This window comes from Mesocricetus auratus, unplaced genomic scaffold (assembly GCF_017639785.1).
Source record: "Mesocricetus auratus isolate SY011 unplaced genomic scaffold, BCM_Maur_2.0 Super-Scaffold_100018, whole genome shotgun sequence".
Classification (NCBI taxonomy): domain Eukaryota; kingdom Metazoa; phylum Chordata; class Mammalia; order Rodentia; family Cricetidae; genus Mesocricetus; species Mesocricetus auratus.
Window position 1 is genome coordinate 3,049,930 of NW_024429199.1, and position 19,464 is coordinate 3,069,393.

Below are 19,464 nucleotides of genomic sequence, written 5' to 3' on the forward strand. Positions count from 1 at the left end.
TTCTCTTATGCTCTTTTGACTAACAGAGTATGTAACCATTTTTAAATAAAATTAGCCTTAATAATGCTCATAGATTGCCCTGCTTGCTGCCCTTCCAGTACCTGACAAATTGTTACTACAGAGTCAGACTTGCTATCATTCTGGCATTGGTAGGGGCTTTACTTACTAATTTATTTTTTAAATCTTAAGTTCTATGTATATTATTTTTAAAAGATTCCTGTGAAGTTTATAAAGTAAAACTATACAATTCTTCCCTGCCTCTGTAATCCACTGTATCTGAGAGCTAGAGGCTTTGTTCTTGGTTTTGGAACACAGTGATGGACAAGATCAAGAAACTCTTATCCTTATGAAACTTGTATTCCAGCTTTTCCTTATGCCGTATAACTTAGTAGCATGTACATGCTGCTGTCTTACTTTAGCTACCACATCTTCACTTGTTTATTATAGATATGGATTTGCTGTTTCCCTGTCTTCCCCTCCCCAGCTCTCCCCCAAGATATTGATCTCAGATCCATAGTTGCTGCTTATGTCCTTATTGATGATGTGAAAGCAACTTGCTGAAAACAACACTACCTTCTAAAACTCTCTGATACCAGATTTTCTGATTGCTTGACTTTTCATTTGCATACTTAGCATAACGCATTAAATTTATTTTTAGGTGTTCCAAAAGTATGAACTTTACACATATATACATATAAACATAATCAGTTTAAAAATATTGTCAGGCATGTGTTTAATGTCATCTTGTGATCTGTATAAAAGGTAATCCATCTCTGACTGTGGAAGAGTTACCATTACTATTCTAAGAGACATATTTGTAAACCTTATTATAGACAATATATGACCAACAGTGGGCATGATGAGATTTTCAGAAATTCATTTTAAAGTTCACGTCTTTGTTTCCTTAGGAAGAACAAAAAGAATTGGATGAGATCACAGCGAAGAGGCAGAAAAAAGGCAAACAGGAAGAGGAGAGACCTGGGGAGGAGAAGACGATCTTACATGGTAATAGTATTCATGTCTTCACTGTCCTGAAAATCTACTCTGTTTATTTTCGTTCTGCATAACACCACTTGCTCTTGCTGTCAGCTGCTAGTGTGTGACTGTTATATTAAGAACAATTTGCATCCTACATGAATCACCATAGACTTTTCATACTAATAAAAGGGAAATGTGGTATGATTAAAGATAAGCACAGATAGTCTTTGTATAAATATCAGTGGATTTTTTTTTTTTTTTTTAGTTTTTCGAGACAGGGTTTCTCTGTATTGTTTTGGAGGCTATCGGTCCAGCCCAGCCTCGAACTCACAGAGATCTGCCTGCCTCTGCCTCCCGAGTGCTGGGATTAAAGGCGTGCGCCACCACCGCCCGGCTCAGTGGATATTTTTAAACAAGAGTAAGGAGAAACTTGAATGGTCCATAAGTTCTTTCCTAAAATGATGTTGATATCTTAGGTGCATCCATCATTTAACTTCATATTCCTGTATCATCATGTGTTACATTTCACTTTCACAGAATAAGTTGTTTTCCTTGGGAGTAGATTTGAGATTACTAGACTTATAAATGTACTATAATGTACCTGTTCATTAACAGTTAGTTACAGTTAGGGAATTTCATAGTGATGACCAGCTTAGAGAATGATGCAGTACTGTCCATGCTGCTTTGCCACATCAAGTACTTAGGTTTCAGGAGGCCACATTTAGCTTCACAAATTTCAGTTTTATGTCATAGGAATCTGGTAGTGCTGTGGTCCTTCCATCATGAGCAGTGACTGGCAGTGCTAGGGAGCATCATGAGCAGTGACTGGCAGCGTTAGGGAGCACTATGAGCAGTGACTGGCAGTGCTAGGGAGCACCATGAGCAGTGACTGACAGCTTTAGGGAGCACCATGAGCAGTGACTGGTAGTGTTAGGGAGCACCATCAGCAGTGACTGGCAGTGTTAGGGAGCACCATCAGCAGTGACTGGCAGTGTTAGGGAACACTTCTGTGTCAGCATGCTACCAGTTTCTGTAGATACATTCTGTTATTTAAGTTGGCTGCTTAAATTTTTTCCACTCATGTTTCTTCTCACCTGAGAGATACCTCTGTGACTCTTAGTGTACATAGTAGCTATGAAAAACTGGTGTGCATAATAAGCATTTGCCTGCTAATTAATCAAAAACATTTTTAAATTTTGGGGTGTGTCTGGTGTTTTGAGACAGGATTTCCCTGTTTAGCTTTTGAGCCTGTCCTGGAACTGACTCTGTAGACCAGGCTGGCTTCAAACTCAAAGAGATCCACCTGCCTCTGCCCCCGAGTGCTGGGATTGAAGGTGTGCACCACCACCAACTGGCTAAATTTTACCATTCTTTAAATAGGAAAACAAGTTTTCATGCTAAAGAAATCAATGTTCTTGTTTAATTTTACATAAGAAATAAATCTTGGTTGAATATTGGTACTTCAGGAGGTAGAGAGCATTTTAATGTTTTTCAAACTTGATCAGTATTTTGATTTTATAATCATCAATGCTGAAAACACCACTTTGCATGAACAAATACAAAATGACAGACAACTATTTAGGGCCATTTCAGAAGTTGTTGGAAATCCTGGTCTAATTCTAAGCCAGAACTCCTTTAGTAATTTTTAATGAAGCTCAAACCAACCACTCAAATAACAGCTTTTTAAACCAAACAAACACAGTCCAAAGGCACACTAATTGAATGTACATGCTAAGAATGGTTGTAGGGAAATTGAAAGTCTTTTTTTCTCTCCAAATTAAACCACTATGTGTCTACAAAGCACAGAGCTTTGTACAGTTAGAATACATTTAGTTGTCTTATACGTGAGCTGAGGGTTCTTTAAGTGGTGATGACAGTACAGGAGTGACAGCATGCACAATGCAGAGTGCCACGTAGTGTTTTCAAATCTTTGGGGGACCTGCTGGAGTGGCACTGCGCAGCCCAGAGAAGCCCAACTAGAAACACCTCAGATTCCTTATGCATTTGATTATAAATTCACATTTGGTCGGGGCTTTTGTAGAATCCTTTTGTTGTGTTCATATGAGCTGTGGCCTGAGCCACCTGTGTAACTTCTTGTAAAGTTTGCAGTGATAAGTGGAGAAAGGCAGATGTAATGGAAGCAGAGGTAAAGTGGAAAGATGGAGAAAACAGGAGCTAACTCTTGTTCCTTGTTCCCTTCTGTCTTGGCCTGTTTCTCCTCCAGTTCTTTAACAGTGACTCGGAAGACCTACGGATTATCTTTTGGTCGCTCATTGCAACTGTTTGGCTGCAAAACGTTTGTTTGTTTGGGTTTTGGGACAGAGTTTCTCTGTGGCTTTGGAGACTGTCCTGCATCTAGCTCTTGTAGAACAGACTGGTCTCAAACTCACAGAGATCCACCTGCCTCTGCCTCCTGAGTGCTGGGATTAAAGGCATGCACTGCCGCCACCCAGCCTTGCCATGAAATCTACTGAGATGTGTAACTGAGTGAGAGAACTGTAGATCTTACTCAAAGTCTTGGGTGTTAAGAAATTCTAAAATACTACCTTTCGTTGTAATCATAGCAAGGATTCCAGGAGCTTAGTTTTAGCTAACCCATGATTTTAGCATCAGCGTGTTACTACCATAGTCTCAGTATGGACAGGAGACCTATGCGTTTGTTACTGTTATAACAATACAGATTTCACAACTGTGACTTGTTTACTTATGGCTTCCTTTTGCCTTTTTGTTTCAGTTAAAGAAATGTATGACTATCAGGGCAGGTCCTACCTTCACATACCTCAGGATGTTGGTGTTAATCTACGGTCGTCTGTGCCGCCTGAAAAGTGTTATCTTCCCAAAAAACAAATTCATGTGTGGTCTGGACACACAAAGGTAAGGCGGCTGAGTGTCCACTATACAACACAAGGGAAGGCAGTGTGGAGTTTCGCTGTTGACACAAGGAAGTCAGACCAGGATAGGAGCATCAAATTCAGGGTCAATGTGAAAGAGGCTTTGCAGAGTCCTACACGGGATAGTCACTCAACAGTCTTCAAGGCCATCCAGGTTGCGCATGGCACAAGCTTTATGGGTCAGTGTCCATCCTCCATATTGTTGCCTGTTCCTTCCCCCTCAAATTCCTGCTGCCATCTGCTTCCTCTTGGCACCACACGGAGTAACAGGCAGATGGCACCGAGTCTGCTGCTTGGCTCCTGGGGTTGTACCACACCGGAGGGGAGGTGCTTTCTAACCCAAGGCAATGTTTTCTATTTTAAATGAGTTGATTTAGATTATTTTGAAAGAATGCAAAGTGAGATATTTGCCAACTTTAGAGGCTGGTATTCTTTGTCATCTGCAGTGGTCCAGCTGTTGATTTCCAGGTCTTTGTCAAGAGCAGGGAACCACAGAGAAGAGGGGGAAGAAGTGGACACATAGCAATTTTGACTGGCCTAACATAAGGAAGTGGAAATTTAAAGTCTAAAATAAAAATCCTTCGATAACTTAGTGTCGCCATAAGGCCTCTTGGAACACTGATAAAGGCAGTTCCAGAGCGTGATGTTTAGAATACACTGTACTGTCTTTTTGAGTGCTTGGGGGCAATAATGAAGTGCCTTTTTCCAGGGTGTCAGTGCGGTCAGACTGTTTCCACTTTCCGGACATTTGTTGCTGTCTTGTTCCATGGACTGTAAAATTAAGGTGAGTTTTCAGTAATCCAGTGAGCCTGCAGAGGCAGGGCTTTGGTTAAGTCTGTTTGAATAATCATAAATAAATCTGGGGTTGTTAGGCAATTAGAGGCTAATTGTTTTCTGTACAGCCCTATGTATGTAGCTGTTTGTGAACTGCTTCCAAACGTAGATATGGCTCTGTGGTCCAATTGGCTGGACTCTTTAAAGCTCAGACAACTGATTAGGATGTAATCCAATCACTTTGGCATTGGGCACATAAATATTGAATCGGGAATAATGCATTTTTTATTGAGGTTATGGATATGTAACTGAGTTTGTTTGTTCCTCAGACTGACTGAGGAAGAAAAGATATTTGATAGAAACCCCATGTCTAGAGAACAGACAGCTTACTGTATCCTCTTCTTTTGAACACTTAGATACCAACTAGCAGCTATGTAAGAGTGTATGGCAGGAAAAATGAGCTGTCACTCTTGTCAACTACAGTATAAAGAAAACTTCTTTGAAACCTTAAATTTTCAAAGTCTCTTCTGTGTCCAGATCATTACGGTGGTCAGTAAATTCCAACCCTGTATTATTTTTTGTGGCTTGGAGAGTCAAATTGCTAAGGCTTTTTATCCTGTTTAAGCAGTGAGCTGCGGTGTTTGATGGGAACAGCCATTGAGGCATTATCTATAATAGAAATACTTTGTCTCTGATTAAAAGTTTCTCAGAAAACCCCTAATTTTCTTTAACTTTCATTGAGATTATGATCTTCCCTTGGATCAAGAAACAAAACATAAAGTTGAATTTAGTTCACACCTGTAGACATTTAGTAGGTACCTATTATAATATCAAAAGTTTGAAAGTACTGACTCTCTGGGAATGATCGTTTCATGTTGATATAAATAACCATGACATGGGAAGATACAGAATCACGTTCCATCTTCAGTGGAAGCATGCCTGAGCAAGAAGGCCAAGGAAGGGGAGGGGACAGGGAGAGTAGAGTATACTTGGGAAGGCTGAAGAGAATGAGTCAGCATGATGAATACTCAAACCTACAGCAGGTTTGTGGTTGCCGAGCATAAAATATACAAGGGAAAAAAAATTGCAGTCCCAGGCATGGGAGCAGATCCCAGAGGTCCTTGTCTGGCAAGTACAAGACCTGAGGCTTCTGTCTGATTTTGGGTGGCCACAAAATGCCTCTATCTTAGAGCACTAGTAGTGTTGATGAGTTTGAAGTAGACAAGAGTGAAGCTAGTTTTAAATCCTTTGTATTTATCTGCTTTAGATATGATGAGAAAACACTTTTCAATATTAAAATGGTACATAACAGCAGTCCTAATAACACTTAATTCCTTTAAGATTAGTTTATAATGTTACAAAAGTAAAAACTATTCCTCATAGAAAAATACATAAAATATAGGGGGAAAATAGTGAGAAAATAAAAATACCCAGATAAGCTCCATATATAGCTAAATCCTTTTGATAGTTTGATATAAAAAACCTCTCTAGGTATAAAGATATGTGTGTATATATGTCAATATCCCAAAAGGAAAACACAAAAGGGCAGCTAATGAATAGGTAGTAATTAAATCCATTGTGCCTACAAAGATGTTGTTATTGATAAAGATTTGCATTAAGACTAATATTCCCAGGGCTGGGGTCTTTGCTCAGTGGTAGAGCAAAGCTTAGTGTCCATGAGGTCCTGGGCTCAATTTCCAACACCATAAAGAAAAGAACTAATATTTTCATATGTTTTTATTCTCTCCAGCTATGGGAAGTTTATGGAGACCGGCGCTGTCTGAGAACATTTATTGGTAATACTTCTTTTTCTCCATGTCTATAAATCTGTTTAGGAAAGCTTTTGCAAGAAAGCAGCAGTAGCAGTAATTTTACTACCCTATGTGAAGGAAAGTATTCACGGCTCTACTGAGCTGACTCATGAAGGAGTAGATCTCTAGGTAGGCAAAGAGCTAGGAAGTGAGAGTGGACAAAGAAAAATGGTATGAGAAAGTGTGCTGTGCCGGGGAGCCAGGTGTGTAACTGTGTGTCAGGGACACGAGAGGGACCAGGTGGATAAAAGTGGAGGGAGCCAGGTGTGTAACTGTGTGTCAGGGACACGAGAGGGACCAGGTGGATAAAAGTGGAGGGACCCAGGTGTGTAACTGTGTGTCAGGGACATGAGAGGGACCGTGGATAAAAGTGGAGGGAGCCAGGTGTGTAACTGTGTGTCAGGGACACGAGAGGGACCAGGTGGATAAAAGTGGAGGGACCCAGGTGTGTAACTGTGTGTCAGGGACACGAGAGGGACCAGGTGGATAAAAGTGGAGGGACCCAGGTGTGTAACTGTGTGTCAGGGACACGAGAGGGACCAGGTGGATAAAAGTGGAGGGAGCCAGGTGTGTAACTGTGTGTCAGGGACATGAGAGGGACCAGGTGGATAAAAGTGGAGGGACCCAGGTGTGTAACTGTGTGTCAGGGACACGAGAGGGACCAGGTGGATAAAAGTGGAGGGACCCAGGTGTGTAACTGTGTGTCAGGGACACGAGAGGGACCAGGTGGATAAAAGTGGAGGGACCCAGGTGTGTAACTGTGTGTCAGGGACACAAGAGGGACCGTGGATAAAAGTGGAGGGAGCCAGGTGTGTAACCGTGTGTCAGGGACACGAGAGGGACCAGGTGGATAAAAGTGGAGGGAGCCAGGTGTGGAGAGCCAGTCGTGCTGCTAATAAAAGAGGCTGAACCCTAATGGCAGGGAAGGGCCATTTCGCAGCCATCTCTACAAAGAATGTGATTGGAAGTGTACAAAGAATACGTGGCAGTGTGGAGTACTCTTTGATAGGCAAACCTAGACATGAGAAAAAAATTATACGGTTATTTTATTAATCTATTAAAAATGGTGAGAGTTTGAACTAAAGCACAGAGATAGAAGAAAGAATCTAATGAGATCCAGTAACAGGATATGAGTGATACATGGCAGGGACCTTAGATGACTCCCAGGTAGCCAGATGAATGGTAGTGCCATCAGCAAGGGAGGGAGCATATGGTTTTGGACTGTTGAGTCTGAGCAGCTATGAACATGTCCAGTAAGCAGTAGCCATGGGTGAAGCTTTGTAAGGAGTTGGGAGCTAGCAGCTGAAGCATAAGAAACAGTGGGATTGAGAAAACTCCCTGAAGATAAGAGATGGACCAAAGGGAGGACAGGGTGTGCCAGTGTAGCCTGACAAACTCCTCTGTCTTTGTTGCTTTTTGTTACTTTTTTCCAGATTTAACTGTACCACATGAAGTGCTGTGGACCGCAGTGGCTCTGTTTTTAGATTAAAGTGGGAGTCTGTTCTCCTATGCTATGCTAACAGTGTCGGTGCTCTGTGCAAATAGATACTGAGATACCACGCCAGCACACAAGACTTCAAGGGAAACTATTGTCTGTGTCGAGGGGAATAAAATGTCCCTCAGATACAGCAGGTTTCCTCTTCTCTTCCTCACCTGTACAGCCAGAATTCTTCAGGGGAAAACTAGAATTCTCTACAGGCAGCCTCTGCGGGGCGGGTAGGGGACCTGCCTGTCACCATGCTCACACGTGCTTGTTGCCATGGTGCTTCTGCACTGTGCTGCATGATTGGAATTCTGTGGTGGGGGTGGTTCCAGGGTGCAGCCCATGGTTGATAGTTTGAGCCCCATACATTTTGTGAAATTATCTATGTCTTGGTCATGGTGAAAAATGGGCATGTTTCTGCTTTTGTTTAACTACATTTTATTTGCCTCAAAAACTTTGAAAAGATTCATTGGTCTGGCAAGGTTGACATCCAAGTAAAGCATAATCAGGGCCCTGAAATTAATTTAGTGTCAGAATAACATCTTTTCAAAAGTAGAGCTAACATCAGTTTTATGGAATTAGGTAATGTGATCACAGAAATATGTAATTACTGAATAAGGGCTACAATTTCCTTGCACTTGAGATTTGGAACACTTTGTTTTTACTTCCAACATGGTGAACAATCTGGAAGTAAACCCCCAAAATCTCAGCTTCATTTCTTTGGCTGACAATAATTAGAACTGTGGATCTCAGTAAATTCTTGACTGGTTAGTCATCAGTGTGCGCACTGCATATTAAAAGATGCCGCAACTGTTCTTACCAAAATATAGTGCAGCAGAACCACCTGCAGAGTATCTTGAAGGAAGACAAACAGACACACATACAAACACAGACACACACACACCCCGAGCCTGTGTGCACAGATTGCTGCCAAACCAGGAGATGAGGCTGGGCGTGCTGACTGGCAGCTTCCTTGAGCCCACTGTTGAGTACTTCTCTCGTGCCGTGTATGCAGGGGCATCACCTGATCTCACCATAGCTTCTGTTGGCTCTCCTAGGTCACAGTAAAGCTGTGAGAGACATCTGCTTCAACACTGCAGGAACACAGTTCCTCAGTGCGGCCTATGACAGGTACCTGAAACTCTGGGACACTGAGACAGGTAAGTGCGGCTTACTCTCCTGAGTTAACACGTCTGTAAGGCTGGCCCTCTGGTGAAATGATGCCTTCTTCACCCACTGCTTCTCAGTGTTGAAAACCAGCTGATAGCACCAGTATGTGCGTAGATTGAGGCTCATCTGCACCAGTGTTTTCCCTGGGAAGCATCCTCACCAGTACGTTTATTCAGCAAACATGGCCTGCAAGCTCCCAGGATCCATGTGTCTCTGCCCCCCTGTGCTGGGTTTGCAGACGTGCACAGCCATACCTTACTGTTTACGTGATGCTGGTGATTCAACCCCAAGTGTTTAACCTGCACAGAAAGCATTCTTACCAATTGAGCCATCTCCCCAATCCTGAAAAAGAAGTGTTTAAGCATCAAAATCTATGAAAAGTACCAGTGTGGTGGTGTTGAGAGTGAGCAAGCTGAGCTTCCTCGGGATTCGTTAAGCAATGACTACTTGATAAAGGATGAAGGAGTGAAGCTTACTTTTCTTGTTTAATTTGACTCTGGTTTAGGACAGTGCATATCAAGATTTACAAACCGAAAAGTACCCTATTGTGTCAAGTTCAATCCCGATGAAGACAAACAAAACCTCTTTGTGGCTGGGATGTCTGACAAAAAGATCGTGCAGGTGAGCCTTTTTCAGGGTGTCTGTTAGGATTGTGACGAGAATAAAGCACTCCCTTCGCTGTTGATGAACATGGGATACTAGGAGTCTTTAGGTTCTGAAGCATAGTCTGCTACATGCTGTGAGTCCCATCTTAGCTGTACCTTCTCTCTTGTTGCTGCACAGTGGGACATTCGCAGTGGAGAGATCGTTCAGGAGTACGATCGGCATTTGGGAGCTGTCAACACCATTGTTTTTGTGGATGAGAATCGACGATTTGTGAGTACGTCTGATGATAAGAGCCTACGAGTTTGGGAATGGTGAGTGTTCACCAGTAAAATGTCTGACTTTTATAAAGCAAATACATAAAAATTATAGTCAAAGGCAAAGCCTGATAACATGCAGCTATTTGCATATTTTTCTAGCCGAAGTGTTTTCATTTGGAAATTGAAATCTAAACATACTATCCTTCACAGTCTCTGGAGACCGCTCCAAAGTACATGGATTTGAACTGCTGGTTTTGTGGTCATGAAAACTGTCATGTTGTGGTTGATGCATTCTCTTTCCTATGTTATTGTGTGTGTGTGTGTGTGTGTGTGTGTGTGTGTGTGTGTGTGAGCTTTGGCTTGTGTTTACTGCATACATATGGAGTCTAGAGATCAAACACAGGGTGCACACAGCCCCTCTACCCACCAAGTCATCTCAACAGCCCCTCTCACATTCTTTACTAGATAGCTTATTCATCCTTGCAAAGTGGCAGACAAAGTGTAGGATGTTTGGCTATATTTCGTTATATGTGGGTCACACATAAAGATCCTGTCCTCAGAACAAATGCAAAGAAAGTAGTTAGCTCTTAGTTTTCTAATCATTCATGCTGTCGGTTACCCCATAGCTTTCAACAAGCACTTTGCTTCTTGACTATAATCAGATATATTGAATACTTTCTCCTTTTATCCAAAAAAAAAAAAAAGGTTTTCTAAAGTCAAAAAAATACTTAAACTGGTTTCATTAAGTGTCATGATTGTTTTATGATTTAGGTGCAAATAAATAAGTGATAACCTTTCTTATTAAAATCAGAGCTTGGGTAGAACCCATCTTGTTTATTTATAGTCACAAAGCAGAGCTCAGGGGAGACCACAGCCTTGTAAAGACTCCAGAGTGCACCTTCCCACTCACCCCTACAAGTTGTAATTTAAGAGAAGACAAGCAGCCTTGAACCCCAGCTGGGGTTTTCTTCTCAGACTGACTCCCATGGAGAGCTGAGTAGGCTGAGTAGGCCCTCAGGGTGTTAAGAAAATTGAAGTAATTTTAGATTTAATGCAACTTGTACACCAACACTATAGCCTTCAAGATTATCCCCGATGACATTGACTGTACTTTGTATCTAGTCTTAACATTTAGCTTCATCCTTAAGGGTCATGGTTGGAAACTAAGATCAGTCTTGAGAAAGGGTGCTTCTTAGGGATTTAGCTCTAAGTGAGAGAGTGCTGGCCTAGCATGTGCAAGGCCCATTGAAAGAAAGGAAGGGGGAGGGAGGGAGGCTGGGAGGCTGGCTGTTTCCACAGGAAATCTGATGTGAACACTAGTGTTTTTGTTTAGATGGTTTACCTTGATTTTGGGGTGTATGCTCATGGTGTGTACATATGTGCAGAGGCCAGACAAGGGCTTGAGGTGTCTTCCTTTATCTCACTGGTGCTGGGAATTTGAACTTAGGTCCTCACACTTGCACGGCAAGCACACTTAGCCACCAAACCATCTCCCCAGCCTGATACCAAAGTTCATTTCCAAACCAGATGATCTAAAATTAGTTCCTACCTTGTTATAATTGAATCACAGTGTCTAAGTAGAAAATTGGTGCTGTGTTTATGACATTTAACTATGTCTAGCTGTGGAACTCAACACTCTAGACCCATAGATTGAGAACCATACGACCCTTGTGGAAGTGTCACTCGACAATGTTCTAGAGTTAATTGTACCAAGACTCCTGATGCTATGTTTACTAAAGATGTGACCCTAAAATGTGGTTGGTTGATTTAGAATATACTCTTGCTTCATCCGTGTTATAAAATTCACTGCCTACTAGTGGTAAATTCAAAGGGGAAGACATTGATATTTTTTAAAGACTTGGATTGTTCTGAAAGTCGCTTCTCATTGTGCTTAGAAACATGAGCCCTGGGCACTGATGAGCCTCACTTCCCTGGTTATAGCAGAGGTCTTTTCCTCTAGCCATCTGTTCCTTCTGGATGATGGGTAAATGACAGAAAAATTCGTACATGAAGTGAAGTATAATTATTTTCCAGTTAAGCAAAGTATTGAAACTCAAATCATACCTTAAAATTGAAATCACTCTTCACTGGATTACATTTCCTACACGTTACTCCACACAAACACTTTTTGTACCAGAGGAAGCAGCAATATCAAAATCCCTTTCAGAATTTCCAAATAATTCTTATTATTAAAAAATAATGAAAATGAAAAGGTACTTGGCACATTTAGTTCTCAATTTAAGTGAATATTTCTGAATTTTGTTGAGGTTTTTGCTGTTCTTTATTTTGCTTTTTTTCCTGTACTATATACTTTGGAAATGTTTTACATGTGAACTGAAAAGATGCTTGGTACCAAGCACGTGATCTCTGTGGCCTGGGCCATTATTTCTGGGTAGACAGAAGTAATGCACAGATCCCTGCAGCTCTGCCTGTCATCCAAGATAGTGCTGAGAATGTTGTGACATTCCACCTGCTCCTGAGGTACTGAGGCGTGGTTGGATGGCAGGTAATAACCCTGCTCACAGGTTTGCCCAGGCATCTTCTGCATTAAAGGACATTTAGTAATATAAGGACCAAAGTTAAGTCTCAGAACTAGAAACTACAACTACTGACACCTTTACAATTTTCATGGAAAGTCATTTGTAAAGTAAAAGCTTTTTACTGATAAACTGCATCCTGGAAGTTTAGTGAAAAGCAAGTTGCTTTTATTTGGGTAAATGTGCTTTTGTGAATTACTCATTCCAATATGTATGCTATTTTCAACTTTTAGGGATATCCCTGTGGATTTTAAGTACATAGCAGAGCCCAGTATGCACTCAATGCCTGCAGTGACTTTGTCTCCAAATGGTGAGTTGGAACACAGAATGTGCTCTAAAATGAGCTTCTAAGACACAGAGTAATGGCTGGAGTCCTGAGGACTGGAGCACTGCGTGTAAGGGAGTCCGGATGTCCGTGCTTGTATAAGGGACCCTTTTCAATAGTAGGAGTAATTACTGGTTTTCCTGTGTGAACACTCACCCACTCTTTTGTTATAGAAAAATAAAAGAATCAGTAATTTACAGTTGACATGAAGGATTTCTGACAGTTGTTTCTTTGTTTCTTAGTTTTTAATAATTTTTCTTCCAACACAAATCAGGTTCAATAAATCATTTAATAAGCACTTTCAAGAGAATAGGAAATTTTGGTCTGATTCTTCAGAATGAGAACATTTTAGCAGTTTGCCTATAAAAGGTTTTTTAGAGCAGTCTTACAGCCCTATTTGACACCCGGGGTTAGTTCTCATGCACATTTTTCTGTAGAGTTTGACTGGTAGCAGGAATAGGTCACCACAGTGGGAAGCTTGTCTGATGTGCCCTCATCCTCGTTACCCTTTGTGAACAGACATACAGATATGATACAGAACTTCATTCCCCTGGCCCAGACGGCTCTGGTGAGCTCACATCGGTGCTCACGTCTGGAGTCTATCTCCTTCATGGCACATATCTGTATGTATCTGACTGCTCATGCTTCATGCAACCCACTCCCTGCATGGATGCAGCTAGGAGTGTTAATGGTGTGTTCTTTTGTTTTTAATTTTAATTTTCTATGCATTAATGTTTTGCCTGCATGTATGTCTGTGTGAGGATATCTGTCAGATCCCCTAGAACTGGAATTACAGACACAGAATTGCAGTTGTAAGCTGCCATGTGGGTGCTGGGAAATGAGCCTGGGTTCTCCGGAAGAGCATCCAGTTTTCTTAACCCCTAAGTCATTTCTCCAACCCTAATGGTTTATTCTTGTTGATGGCAGCGTCCCTTCTTTCTACCCCTTTGTGGGAGCCATTTTGCAGGGCTAAGTTGAAAAGAAAGGGTACTGGGTATTGTGGGAGAGAAAGTTGCAAAACAAAACAAATCAATACTGTTTCCTATTGCATAATCCATTGTCTTTTAAGTAACAGACAATTGTGCTATAGGCATACTGATACCATCAGGCTCTCATGAGGGTGTGAAGTGTGTTTTCAGAGCTGTTCTGGGAGTAGACAGAGGACAGGGAGCATCTACCCCTCCATCTGCCTTTCTATGGCAGCTCAGTGACAGCTGGCAAGACCAAGTCCATGCCACTTTGTCGGTCCCCATATATACCCTTAGTCGTCAGGATTCAGAACTTCATGTACTATTTTTTGGCCCTTCTTGAACAAGCCTTTCCCTCACTTAGGCAGTGCTGGGGCTGTTTCCTGGGTGATTTTTACAAATATAAAGATGTGAGTGAATACTGTGTTCAGGGCCTGGGGGCTTTGCAGACTCCAGGGTAGATAAAAGCAGCAAGCCCTTTAAGAAAGAGTTGCTGCAGCCTTGCTAACCCTTGGTTTTGTGCACTTTTATTTGATAGTCTTCCATTCATCACCTGAGCCAGTCTTTAGTAGTTCAGTTCCATTCTGTAGTTCTATTGCCTATGTTTTGTTAATGACTTAGTTCTGTTGACACTAAGCTTTGCAATTGTTCCTTATTTTTAAAAAGTCAAAAGCCTTGATGTGAAGAGTAATCAATGGCAATGGAATGACTGGAGCTGAGTCCCTTACTTTAGATAAAACATATCTCTTGCCAGTGACTAATTTATAACACTTTACAGGTGGCATAGGAACTTTCTTTTCTGTTATTAGAATGTAGTTGAGCTGGGCGGTGGTGGAGCATGCCTTTAATCGCAGCACTCAGGAGGCAGAGGCAAGTGGATCTATGTGAATTCATGGCCAGCCAGGTCTACAAAACTACACAGAGAAACCCTGTGTAGGAAGGAAGGAAGGAAGGAAGGAAGGAAGGAAGGAAGGAAGGAAGGAAGGAAGGAAGGAAGGAAGGAAGGAAGGAAGGAAGGAAGGGCTTGAGCACAAAAGTAATGAAAGCTCGTATACTTAAAATAAACTACTAAAAAATGTTTAAAAGCCAGGCAGTGGTAGTGCACGCTTTAATCCCAAGTACTCAGGAGGCAGAGGCAGATGGATCTCTGAGTTTGAGACCAGCCTGATCTATAGAGCAAGTTCCAGGGCAGCCAGGGCTACAAAGAGAAACCCTGTCTCAACCCCCTACCAAAAAAATATTAAATCTTCCTCTAAAATATGTCACTTATTGCATTTTACAGGGAAATGGCTAGCGTGCCAGTCAATGGATAACCAAATCTTAATTTTTGGAGCACAAAACAGATTCAGATTAAATAAGAAGAAAATTTTTAAGGGACATATGGTAGCAGGCTATGCTTGTCAAGTAGACTTCTCGCCAGATATGAGGTAAGTTGCATCTTCATATTCATGTATAATGGTATGGTACAGTGTTGCATGAGAACTGTGTACTCTTTCAAAATGACAGATAGGAAGTTACAAAGGCAAGAACAAGTTATAAAATGGCTTTTCTGAAGGGTTTTCCTCTGTCTGTTTTCTGACATTACTTAGGCCTGTGCCTTTTAACTACCTAATACACCCGTTTATGTCTCCATGACTTTCTCTCTGCATTCTATGTCGCTGTGTTTGAGTGGATACCAGAATTCCTCATCACAGCGCTGGACAGACTTCAAATCTTGTGTACAGATTTGTCTACAGTGGAAACAGAAATGCAGCTTTTGGATATATCTAGGTCACAAGAGTGAAATTTCTGCATTCGTTTTTCTACTCTTAGTTAAAAATACATAGGTGGAAGGAATTCAGAGACCCTGTGACTTTGTTTATTCAGCATGGTGATTAGGCCTCTGGTTCATCTCTCTGACTTAGTCTCCGACATGTTCAAAGCATCCTGAAGCTAAAAGTGTTTAAATGTTCATTGCACTATAACGTACCTAACATGTGCACTGGCTACATATGAAACAGGTTCCTCTGTGCAGTCTACCTGTCCAGAGACTCCCAGTCTCCTTGGTGAAAAATAACTTTCTAGCTCTTAGATTGGCAGCTTATCAGAGGGGAGTGGCTGGAGACAGTCAACTACAGACTGTTCATACATGTATTCTTCTGAGTACTGTACATTCACATTTCCTATGGTAAAAACATGAGCTCTGCCTCTTCATTTCACCAGTTTAAGGTATGTGAGTAATTGGGATTGTTTTCCTTCTGTTGCAGCTATGTGATTTCAGGAGATGGAAATGGAAAACTAAACATTTGGGACTGGAAGACCACAAAACTCTACAGTCGGTTTAAAGCCCATGATAAAGTGTGCATAGGTGCAGTGTGGCATCCACATGAGACATCCAAGGTTGTCACCTGTGGTTGGGATGGCCTCATTAAATTGTGGGATTAGTTCTTTCACAATCTGGGATCATTTTTGATCCAGTGTCATATTTAACTATTTAATTATTAAAATGTGTTGAATGACAATTTGATTTATAGGTAATCTTTTCATATGTGGCCTTATGAAGTTGCCCGATGGTTTTTGTTAAGAGCATTGTAAATTTGCCTCATAAATTCCTTGGCAACTTCATCTTGTTCCTTATAGATGTTATTTATATGAAGAATGACAACTAACTATATTTGATAAGTAGTTATTGTTGGCAGCAGTTTGCATTTATTCCCATAATGTCACTGAAAAGATCAATTTTGGGGTCAAGAAAAAAATGCCTATTGGGTATGGGACCCTGGAGGAAATGATGTAACAAATGACTCAGAAAAGATACCAGACACTTACCAACCCAACCAAAGTGGAAGGAATGGCGAGATACAATTTGATATATACTAAAAGAAGACTGGAATTGCCATTCCTATCGTTTTCATTGAATCAAGTTCTAGTCGTTTGGTTTCACGAGTTCCATTGTTTTTATGGCCTGTGTTGTATATTTTTACTTGTAAATGAATGACCCTTATTGGCTGCAACATTCCTCTAAGAACTAAGCAATGTAAGATTACAAAGCAGCCCACAGTTCCTCCCTTGACACTTCTGATCAGGATGGTTGGACTGTATATAGCAAAGTAGAAAGGGATGTCTGGAAGATGGAACTCCAGTGAACGGCCAAGGCTATGAATTTTACTCGTAATCACTGTCAGTAAGGACCTGGCTGCACTCTCAGAAATCAGGGTCTCTAGGGTTCTGCTTCACCACTGCTACTCGTGAATCCCCTCTGGCGAGTGTGAAGGCATAGTCACAGTTTTTAAAAGTACTCTGATTTTGCTTGTGAATACAAACAGTAAAATTTTGGGATGTTAGAAAAAAATTAGACTTCCTCTCAGATCTTTAAAAAACATTGACATTAAGAAAATTCCTAGAGTCCCCCAGTTTGAGAGGCAGTAACCATGTTTTAAAAAAAGATTGCATACTGAACGTTGCCTTGCTGAGGCATTGCCCTGTCTGTGTCTGGAGGGAAGACTCAGCCACTGTCTTAACAAACGGGAAGTACCGAGATGTGGTAAGAGAAAGGCTTCAGCAGCAGTAGTGCATGTTACCAATCATAATTTTGGAATCTCGATGTCTCTTATTGTGTTTTTGACTGTTTCTAAACCAAGTATCTGTACATAAAAGTTTTCTCTTTTTTGAAAAGATCTTATTTTTTGAATAAAGCATTCTTTTTTGTAGAAAGTGCTGTTGAAATGTCCGTTGTGTCTTTTTAGTCTTAAGTCTATGGAGACACTAGATCAAACCATCTTCAGACTTGGTTGGGTCATACAGAAAGAAATTACATGAGAGATGGGCATGGGATATTTAGTATGTTAATGTGTTTATTCTAATTACATGGTCAAACACAACTCAGCGCCCTTGAAGCATTTAGAGTATATAAATATTCAGGGTTCTTTCCCGGCAAAGAAAATCTAAAAGCACACTGTTGCATAGTCTGCCTCATCCTTGCTGCAAGATCTTTATCACACCTAGGACTGAGTTCTTCCCTGAAGTTAGAATTGTTAAACTGAATTCATATTAAAACACTGAAGTTGGATTGTTTTGCCTTAAGTAAAGAACCAGTTTTAAGACAACAAACAGGAAGTCCAGTCAAACAAGCTCTTTCTGAGGAGAAACATATTATTTTTGTGTGTTTTGAGACAGTCTCATGTACCTAAGGCTGGCCTCAAACTCCCTATATAGCCAAGGATGTCTTTGAATTAATTCTCCTCCCTCTATCTCCCAAATGCTGGGATTACAGGCATGTACCATATCTGGCAGGAAGTGACTTTTGAGAAACACATTACTGCCTAAAAGAGAATATTGGCAGTGAAATGTCAACCTTTGAGTGACAGCCATGGAGATCCTAATACCAGCAACAATTGCAGTTGCTCCTTGAAGATCAGCTGACTAACTGTACATTTTGATTGTGTTGCTTGCTATGATAGAAAATAGTGAGGGGGAGGCAACAGTAAGTTCAGGTGCTGGAAAGGAATATAAAGTACCACCCAGACCCGCTGGCAGTATTAAATGTGGATCTCAGCATGGGGCCTGGGGAATGCAGCTGCCGTATTTCATCAGATACATAATGTTCACATTTCAATGTCTCGGGAAAAGGCTGTAGTTTAAAGCAGTGATGTGCCATGGCCTACTGGCAGCTTCCATGCATAGTGAGTTATAAAGTAGTTGATAGAATAGAGTATAGACAAGGCCAAGAACAAAGGAGCCAGGAGGAAGAAAGTATTTGTCACAAACGTTGAAGCAAAAATCATGTTGAAATACATCATCAGTGAGTAAATAAGCACAATGAACTAATGGACAATTCAGTAAATGAAGATATAGACACATATGAAATCTGTGGGAACTGTACTTAAAATGCAGAATTCTTGTTTCTAACTCAGACCAAAACTGTTGGCAAGTTCTCCAAATGATCCTCCAACAAGATTGTACTAATGGGGACAATAATAAAATTGTAATCACAGATTTATCTTGGACATTTAAAAATCTAGACTGTTTAGGGTAAAGAAATTGGATAGCCAAAAGTACATGTGACTGCCTGTATGTACATATATCATAGGCTTGTATTATACCTTCCATATACACAATTACTTTAGTTACTACTGGAGCAACTTTCTTAGCCTGTTTTACCCAAAACCTAAGAAAAAGGAAATTACAGACTTTCAGCCAAAAGTCTTTAAATGTGTAAAAGGGAGTTGTATTGGTCCAAACAATTAAAACCCCAGAGTCAGATATAGAGGGAAATGCTGAGAGATCAGAGAGAAGGAGCAAGCCACAGCACACCTTACCTCCTTAGTGTCTCAGCAAAGAGAACCAAGTTCCTGTTTCTCCCTACTTATACCTCTGTCCGCCCCGCTACCTCGCTTCCTGTCTGTACAGACCTCCAAACTTCTATGGTTAGCTAGTGGCAAGCTCTATTCTCTGACCTTCAGACAGGCTTTATTTGTACAAGCAAGATGTCACCACAGAAATGGCTTCATTTTCAGTGGCAGTGAAAAAGAGAACTTTAATTCCAGTGTACCATTGTCGTAGTGTGTTTTCTGTTGCTGTGATAGACACCATGGCCAGAAGCAACTGGGGAGCCAAAGACGTTTATCACTCTACTGGTTACAGCCTATGGTCAACGGAAGCCGAGGCATAAGCCTAACGCAGAAA

At 41.1% G+C, this 19,464-nt stretch overlaps 1 protein-coding gene across 1 annotated transcript in view; it reads left to right on the forward strand.

Moving 5' to 3' along the window:
- Positions 1 to 17,493, forward strand: part of Cdc40 (cell division cycle 40) — a 40,836-nt gene extending 23,343 nt beyond the window's left edge. The window contains exons 6-15 of the mRNA XM_021229061.2: positions 909 to 1,005; positions 3,713 to 3,852; positions 4,579 to 4,653; positions 6,394 to 6,439; positions 8,996 to 9,097; positions 9,613 to 9,728; positions 9,891 to 10,024; positions 12,741 to 12,817; positions 15,083 to 15,227; positions 16,047 to 17,493. Of these exons, the coding sequence (XP_021084720.1) occupies positions 909 to 1,005; positions 3,713 to 3,852; positions 4,579 to 4,653; positions 6,394 to 6,439; positions 8,996 to 9,097; positions 9,613 to 9,728; positions 9,891 to 10,024; positions 12,741 to 12,817; positions 15,083 to 15,227; positions 16,047 to 16,224 (1,110 nt within the window). The 3' untranslated portion in view covers positions 16,225 to 17,493. The remainder of the gene's footprint in view (positions 1 to 908; positions 1,006 to 3,712; positions 3,853 to 4,578; positions 4,654 to 6,393; positions 6,440 to 8,995; positions 9,098 to 9,612; positions 9,729 to 9,890; positions 10,025 to 12,740; positions 12,818 to 15,082; positions 15,228 to 16,046) is intronic.
- The last annotated feature ends 1,971 nt before the right edge of the window (positions 17,494 to 19,464 follow it).